General features: G+C 36.8%; 1 protein-coding gene across 1 annotated transcript; it reads right to left on the reverse strand.

Annotated features, from left to right (window-relative positions):
- Positions 1-2,102: 2,102 nt before the first annotated feature.
- On the reverse strand, positions 2,103-9,001 carry LOC132184098 (probable magnesium transporter NIPA6). Its single transcript, XM_059597595.1, has 9 exons — positions 8,650-9,001; positions 8,170-8,226; positions 7,984-8,074; positions 7,515-7,675; positions 7,303-7,430; positions 6,972-7,109; positions 4,390-4,482; positions 4,191-4,308; positions 2,103-2,639 (listed from the first exon to the last, which is right to left on the reverse strand). Exons 1-9 carry the CDS (start codon positions 8,813-8,815, stop codon positions 2,512-2,514), a joined length of 1,080 nt encoding a protein of 359 aa, XP_059453578.1. The 5' UTR covers positions 8,816-9,001; the 3' UTR covers positions 2,103-2,511.

Here is a 9,001-nt window from a genome sequence, read left to right on the forward strand (position 1 = left end):
GCTTGTCTTTGTTGCAGTTTCCAAGATTTGGATAGTGGGATAACATTCTCCTAATGTGGAAAGAACAGATGACTATAAACCATCCAAAATGATCAGAGTCAGGGAAAGATAATTGTTTAGTCCACTAGGGCTCTCATCTTTCATGACCCTTTTAAACAAACTTTCATAAAAATAATAGTACCCTACTAGTGCTTGTTGATTGCAGGGCATATGTCTTGCTTGGATCTCAGAAAGAACAAGGTGAAGGTTTGAAATTGCTGAAAAAACCAGGTTATTCTTTTCTCATGAGCATTCTTTTGATTTGTGACTTCCATTTCTTTTCCCAAATCCAAACGTAGGGGAATGGGTAGCTGTAGTCTTTCGTGGAATGAGTCTTGCAACAATGAATATTTCTGGTGTTTGGTGAAAGATCGTTTTTCCAACAGTTTGAAAGCTCAATGCACCCCTATTATTTTATTTGTTGCGTATTTGTTTACTGCCAAGGAAGTCAAAAGTCCTCTCCTACTTTCCAAGCTCGCATGTGTAAGAGCTCTTCTTTCTAATAAATTATTATTCATTAAAAAAAGAAAAAGCATGTTACATACAGTTTCCTTTGGAAGATGCCCTACATTTGTAGGTTAAGATATTTACATGAGAAATGTTACTTACTCCCAAGTCTTTACTTTCTAATGTGCCAGTGAAAATTACAATTAGATTTTGAACGACTTAATCTGTATATTTCACATCAATTGTGGTTTTTACTGTCACATCAGAGAGTAAGCACTTGAAAATACTTGTAATAAATGGGTATTGTTAGGGGGCTTACAATTTTTACTATAATTTCGTTACAAACTAATGTGACAAATTACATGGCACATACCGCGTCAGCTACTAAACTATTAAATTTAATTGTGGTTGATATGGTAGTGTCACATGACTCTTGCCTCAGCTTGTAAGTTCACATGTCATTCATTCAGTCAGTCAACCACTAAACAATTAAATTTGATTGTGGCTAACGCAACACTGTTGCCTAAATTGTCAAACCATTTTTGTAAATAGACTGGAAAATTATTATAGTATCCTTAACATTTTGCATGCTAAATATGTTTGACCGTTTCAAAGAAGACGTTTCCAGTGTAATGCGAGCCAGCTCCTGATGATGCTGATAAGAAGTGCAATTGTCAAAAGAAGCCAACTGCAAATCTCAAATATTTTATGCCACACATCTTAAAATGGTAGTGAATGTCTTTTCCAACTGCCGACATTAATTATTGAAGCTTCTTTGCCAACCTATTTGGACATCAACAACATTAATCGTCTCACCTTGTCCTTCATCTTACCCTCTCTCCCGTCCGATGCCCTCTTAGTGGCTGTGGCACCTTGATCAAATCTTCTCACAGCTAGATTAGATGGACCAGGGCAAGAGGCAACATAGGCCATTAAAACTGAGGAAAATGATCCTTTTCATTTCAAAATCTCTTAATTTCTTTCATTTAGTGCATTTTGAAGGGCATTGCAATCCAAAAGTTTTAATAATGGTAGTGCATTAAATGTAATACCCTTCAAAATGCATACATGCAGTAAATGAAAAAAATTGAGAGATTTTGAAATGGACTCTTGACAAGTACAGTATAATAATGGAGAAAATGTACTTGGTATCCTCCCAAAAAAAAAAAAAAAAAACGAGTGAGGGGTATTATTGTCATTTTTGTTCCGTCAGATTTAACAAAAAATTATAACGAAAAGTGTTAAGTGAAAGAGCCAAGTAATTTGGGAAGATATTGCAAGTTTGTAAAGTTTGAGAGAATATTGCAATTTTCGGTGTGAGTTTGAGTGGAGTAAGTCATCAAGTTTACCGACAATGAAAAGAAGGGAAATGCTACACACAACTCTCACTTCCACACTCTTAAGTATACACTCTTTCACATGGTAATAAAATTTACCATTAGATTTTAGATGGATTACTGTTGAATCTTAGATCCAAACTTTAATTTTTACTACCACGTCTGGAAACATGCACTTGAGTATGGGAGTGGAATGTGTGGCATCAGAGGCAGATTGACCAAAAATAAAGCATTGAATAGAAGGAGGAACAACAAATTAAAATATTGAATTTACAAATCAAATAAAAAATTCCTCTGGTGATAATGAATTGAGTTGAATCAATTTTACAATCTGTGTGCTGGTGACCTGACTCGTACAAAGAAAACATAAGAAGCTATGGTAAGAATACAAAACAAAATCGATAACTATCAGGTATTAATCACAAACTAAATTAGCTACACGGTGCTGCAGCTAATTGTCAAACCCTACAAGCACATAAGAAGGAAAGGGAAAAATTCCAACTAAATTCCAACTATTACCCTCCACAAGTCAATGTCAAGCCGCCAACTGAAGAACCAAATAGAATCTGGAATCAAGAAATGGCAGTGTACGCAAAAATATCTGGCAGGTTTTTGCCACTTATGCACTACACAGGCTTCAGCAGGCTGCATGAGATGCTGAATGGATGTTCCCAGATATTTTCCATTCTTATTTGAAATGGTCTTGTTTAAGAATTGCGTCAAAATCAGGGCATAGTTCATCAGCATTCTGTTTCCAAGTTTCACCATTCATATGGACAAACCATGATACTTGAGGAGACAGGGATGAATACATATCTGCATATATTCGAAATAGCCACATAAAACATTCTCACTAGATAACTAGAAATCACTGGTGATTCATTTGAAATGTTTTCAAATAATTAAAGGGAAGCTGGCTATAGAAAATAGCTTAAGAGCCTTTAATTTATGGTATAACTTATCCTTATCGACACCACGACTATTTACTTGAGTTTCGTAATATTAATAGTGCAGAGTATATAGAAATCTCCACTAGTGGATTGTCTTGGCTTGAAATTTGATGATAATTTAAGCTCATTGCTCAAGTAAAAAAAAAAAAAAGCCTTATATATAACTCCAATTTAAATGGGATCTGCAAATTGGAGGCAGTTTTCATTGTGAAAGAAGCAACAACTCATAAGTTACTTCAGCAACAATTCTCTTTGTGATTAGTTTAGCCTATGTTAAAGTTGCAAAGCCAATTTTATTACCACAGTGACCAGTCTGCCTATGCATAAGCATTTCTTATCTGGTCTGTGTTCAGAACTTCATGGGGTATATGCTTGTGCGTATGCTTAGTTTTCATTTGCAAACAATCACGATAACTGTACCTAAATTTATAATACAAGCATAATGCAGATATGCTCAAAGTGCTGTTAACTTATAAGGTGGTGTCAAGAAGTCACGAAGAAATCAAATTCCTTTTGTTTCATAGAGAATCTGAATAACTAATCAGTACTTTAAGTACATTATATGGAGAAACACCATAATTACCAAAAGCAATTAGAATGACTTCAGGTTCTAATGGTCTAGTGGCATCTAGCAGTGCTTCTTATGAAACCTCAATGTGTTAGATTGAAAGTTCAAGAATTAGAAAACCAGAGTGGTAAGTTTTCTTCTCCTTTTTTTTTTTTTTTTTTAACAAGTCAAGCCGCCTATTATAATCTGTATTGTTGATCTTAACTACGCACCAGAAGAACAAAGAAATTCAGATCTCAAAATACTGGCATTTTTCACACGAGAATATTACAGAACATGATTAGAAGAAAAAGTTAATAATGAATCAATTACATACACACAAGCTGAAAGTGAGAAAGTTATTGATGATGTTTGATTATTTTTATATAGACAGAAATTTCCTACAAGCTAGGTTGGAGGAATTTTTCTTCAACCCAGGGCCTAAAAGTGACACATATTCCTTAACATGTGAGAACTGAGAAGTATTTTTTTTAATAGCAAAAAAAAATATGTGCTTCTCATATATTCAAAGGATACATGTTACTTTTTGAGACAGAATCTTCCAACTCAATTGGTGTCCTATTTATATACATAGTCAGTGTGCTAATTATTAAGAATTAACGTGCTTCTGAGAAACCTAGAAAGGTGAGCTTCAGTAGACAAAATGTTGCACCAGGAGGTTCCTACAGATAACCAAAGTGCCAATTTATTGATGTTGGAATCTAGCCTGGGCACTTAACCTTTGCAAGAATATGATAAACTGGGCAGACGCAAACAAAAGCCACACAAATTAAACCATACAATTGAAAATCATGCCATTTAGTCAGTGTATACGCATGGGTGTATGTCAACATGTTCACAATTACATACCTATAACAGAAGCTGGATCCCGTTCTCTTGTACTATGCAATACCAAAGTCCCAGAAAGCACAACTATGAGTCCGCAAAGCACTGACACAATATTGCTAGCACTCTGACCAGACCAATCCTAGAAAAACAGAAAGAAAAAAATATAATACAGTCTGAAATTAAAAATGAAGATTGCTTCCAGCGAATGAATCAAAGATACCTTGAACATTATGGCACTGGCAAAAATTGTAAGTGATGTGAACAGAGCATAATAGATTGGAGAAACAAGTGCTGCGTTGAATGTGTCCAAAGCCTGGGTCATTGATTTGCATTATTTTCTAAATAAAGACAGGACAAACAAATGGCACCAATTATAAACAACAGTGAAGCATATCTACAGAAAAACATTTTGAATCCGTTTACAACTTTCTAATGGTGCATGCAAATTGAAATGTATCATTTCATGAGTTACAATTGTGGGTAGGGGTGGGCACAAGTCGGATCAGGCCGGGTATTGGGTATTTTAGTACCCGACCCGCAGGTTGTGGGTATTAAAAATTAGACCCGCAACCAAATTATCAATATCCACTGGGTTTCGGGTTGTGCGGGGCGGGCCGGATGGTGTGGGTTTGTGCGGGTTTGGGCATCATCCAGGTCTAGAGAGAGGAGAGAGCCACAAATGAGAGAGAGATAGGTGCAGATGAGAGAGAGGGAGGTGCAGAGAAGAGAGAGAGAGAGAGAGAGGCGCAGATGATAGAGAGGGCCGCAGCTGCGCAGAGGAGAGAGAATGAAGGGCGCAAAGGGGAGAGAGAGAGAGAGAGGAAAGAAGAAAGAAGAAAGAATAAAATGAAAGAAAGAAGAAGCTGCGCAGAGGAGAGAGAGAGAGAAAGAGGAAAGAAGAAAGAAGAAGAACATGAAGAAAGATGAAGAAGAGGCGGCCTGAAGAAAGAGATAGGTTATTGTTTGTGGGTCTTAGTTTTCTAGGTTTAGGGTTATTGCAGGGTGGGTACCCAGAATTTAAAAAAATGCTACACGCCCCGCCCCGCGCAGGTATCCTAATATTTGACCTGGATCTACATTTTTTGTGAGGAAAACCGGGCGGGGTGGATATTTGCCCACTCCTAATTGTGGGTGCTTTTAACATTGGTTATGTTACATAACCATAATATTCTCTTCTATCATCTCATTCCATTCATATTAAGAATGAACCAAAAATCGTACCGTCACCATACCAACGATTCTTGATAAATCTCAAATATGATGAAAAGTTACAGAGGAGCAGAGACCATTGCAGTCAAATTAAGATATCTAGAATCCACAACATCTAAGTGTCAAAAAAATCCTCCTTTTCAGAAAGAACTTTGCTGGTATTTGAATAACACTAATCACCTCTACACCCAGAAAAAGGAAAATAAGTAGATGAACAAATAAAAAGAACAAGAAGGCATCAAGGCATTTAAGAGAAAGGTATACAAGTTATACATCTATCCTCATCATTTTCTTAATTTTTTTTTCTTGGACTTATGATGAAATTGATATTAAATGCCGTCATTAATCCAATAATCTCATGACCATTCTTGTTACAAAACCACACAGACAGGAGCTTAAATGATTCTAAAACACGTGAATACTTCTAGTGGTAACAAATTGGCCAACATTGATCATCACTAACATATATTGACTTGAGTTGAAAGATCTTGACAAACAGGCACTTGGCACAACACATGCTGAATGACTATCTACACACACACACCACCAAATAATTGAAAGGCACCTATTTCAATACATATCAAGAGGCCTGGAACCAAATCCCACCTACGCCAGGGAAGGAAGAAGACTGCCAAGCATTGTGAAGTCCAAAAACTCAAAGGGCCACCAACTGTTGTGTAGTCCACAAACTCAATGAGACACCAAGGACCAAGAGAGAGAGAGAGAGAGAGAGAGAGAGTAAAATCTTGGATTGCAAGTCCATCTGACAAAGAAAGTTAACTATCTCTATCCCTAGGGTCCAAAAGTATGTCCCTTAAGACGCAAGAAATATATAAACAAATGAACTAGGGTCCAATGGCATAACCTAGAAAAAGAACCTAGGGAAAGCAATTGCAATCCATATAAAGATTAAAAGAAGATCAAAACTATCGTAGCTGTTGATGGCAAAGGGTAGACTAGTGTTTTCAATAGATCCCCTATTCTAACATTCATGAGATAGGAGATCACGGAGAAGCTCCAAGTGAGCTTCAGGAGAAAAATGGCTCCTGAATTAAATGCGTGTGATAACCTGTGTCAAGATTTTGAAATTGACTCAAAGGTTTAGCTGTCGGATGCCTATATAATTAGACTGAAGCTAGATGTGGTTGTTTCTCGACCTGGCGCTAAGAACTTAAAGTGCAGTCCCTATCTAAGTTGTTAGCAGAGAAGTTTGCATTACAGATATGGAGGACCAGTTTCCATCAAATACAGTATGGATACAGTTTCAGATGAAGATATACATGAATGCAGAGTTTTAACAGGACAGATGCATTTGAAGGTGGTGGAAAATGAAGTACTAAACATTGAAAATGTCAAACTAATGACATTTTACTTTGAGGATTGGGTTTTTATTAAGTAATAAGTTCCGTTTATACTGAGTGCTGAACTCACCACATTTTTCATTCTAGTTGCAATCTGTTATATAGAGGGGAGTCTAAAGAGTAAGTTATTTGTGCATTTTATGAAGACCAGACTTCAAAATTTTCATATTTCGGGGGGGGAGGGGAGGGGGGATGTTAATGGAAGCAAAAAGGAAGAAATAAAATCACTGACCTTGTTCAAATAATTCAGTTGAGTGATAACGCATGTAATTGCAACCATTACGAAAACCCATGTTTGGAAGCATGCTACCTGGCTTGAACCCTCGAATGTGAGTTTTATTGCAATACCTACAGCTTTAATACTCATAACCTGCAAAAGAAGCATAAAATCTATTGTCTGCATGTGCTTCCAACGATTATCTAGGGATAGGATATTTTCGTAAGATGGATAGCATATGCCCATAATTAGAAAAAGAAAATGATAGTAGGAGCAACACAACATATTTGCAAATACTATCATATTAAAAAGGCAACTCTTTATGGAAGAAACAAGGAATGCTAACCGTTAGAGATCCAATTATGGAACATATGCCAACATACACCATTATGTTTGTCTGCCCATGGCGTGGTTCAAAATACAAGATCAGCAACAAAGAAACAGCTATTGCTGAGGCTGTATATAAAAGAAAAGCTGGACCCAAAACATGAAAACAATCAACAGAGAGAAGAGAAAAACTAAACATAGAAACAGCAAAACAATATTCAAAAAGTTTACCTGGTTGAGTTGCTAACTCCCAAATTTCTTCCACTGATGTAAGACTACGTTCACTTGGAGCATGAAGCACAATCAAAGTAGACCCCACAATGCATAAGACACACCCCAGTATACCCATTTTCTGCAATTTTTCCTTCAAGAAGAAGTGTGCTAGAATAGCACTTGTGACAAAATGAACAACAAAGTCAAAACCACAAATTTATTCATCTGAAACACAAAGGTTGGCAGGTTGCATTTGGTTGCAAGGAAATGAAGTCATGGAATAGGGATTGAAGCCAAAATCTAATTCCAAAATCTGTTTGCTTATGAGAACAATATAAACTGAACTGAAAATGGATCACAAATCACAACTATTCCACAACTAATCCAGTAGTTTGACTTTCAAAGATTTTGAATTTCAACTAAAATCTGGTTCTATTGCAACCAAGCACACCAGCACTAGAATTTAAACTAAGGACATCTGATGCACCTAACAATTATACTCAAAGCTCCAAGTGGCGTCACAAGCACCGCAGGAGCAAACATGTAAGCGACAAAATTGGAGAGTTCACCAACGATCACTGTCAAAATTTGAGATAAAAACAAAAAGTTGTCTCATATTTCCTCACAGCTTTCCAAAATCAACACATTCACAATTCAACAATGCAAGACTTACTTGTCACCATGCCAATCCACCATAGAGGCTCCTTCAGATACCCGTATCCACCCGAACCTTTATTCCATTAACCAGACAATCCACCAGCACAATAATTCATATTAGTGAACTCAAGTTACATGCAATTTCAATTTAACAAGTAAATGACTTTGCTATAAAAAATTTTTAAAAAAAAATGCCTCTCAGCAGGAAGAAAAAAATTACAATCCTATCATTGTAATCATCCCAATAAGTCATAGCAAGGTTCTAATAATCAGCTCAATTGGGTAGTGACTACTGATATTGACTTGATAAATGAATAGTGCATTACTTTTTAACCCTTTTCAAGTAGGCTAATGGTTTGTATCCTTCCTCATCCTGCTGGCATAACACCAGAACTGTAATTAACTAACTGCATTCTTCTGAAGTGAAAATGAACCAAACCAAAACGTTTAAAAGATGAATAGAATCAGGAAATTGAATCTGGGAAAGAACGCTTACTGGCTCGAGTCCCCGAGGCGCCAGCCCGTTGGAGACCCAACTTCTTGATGATGAAGCTGGACCCAATAAACACACCAGAAACAGCAGCAAGAATAAACCCTTTGAGATTATCGTCAAAGGAGGCCGACACGTATATTGCTTCTGGGTTCACCAAAGACGCAGCCATTGATGGGTACAATTTCTCATCTGAACAATCACCCGAAAAAGACACAAACTTGCCAACAAACCAAGAATATATATCTACACCTATGCGTACATATCAAGACTGAATGTGCAGCAGTGCAGAAATCAAGCGATGGGTTCAACTTCGAGAAAGTGAATCTGAATAGGGAGTAAGATGAAAGCTCCTTCA

Source organism: Corylus avellana, chromosome ca6, assembly GCF_901000735.1.
Source record: "Corylus avellana chromosome ca6, CavTom2PMs-1.0".
NCBI classification, from domain to species: Eukaryota; Viridiplantae; Streptophyta; class Magnoliopsida; order Fagales; family Betulaceae; genus Corylus; species Corylus avellana.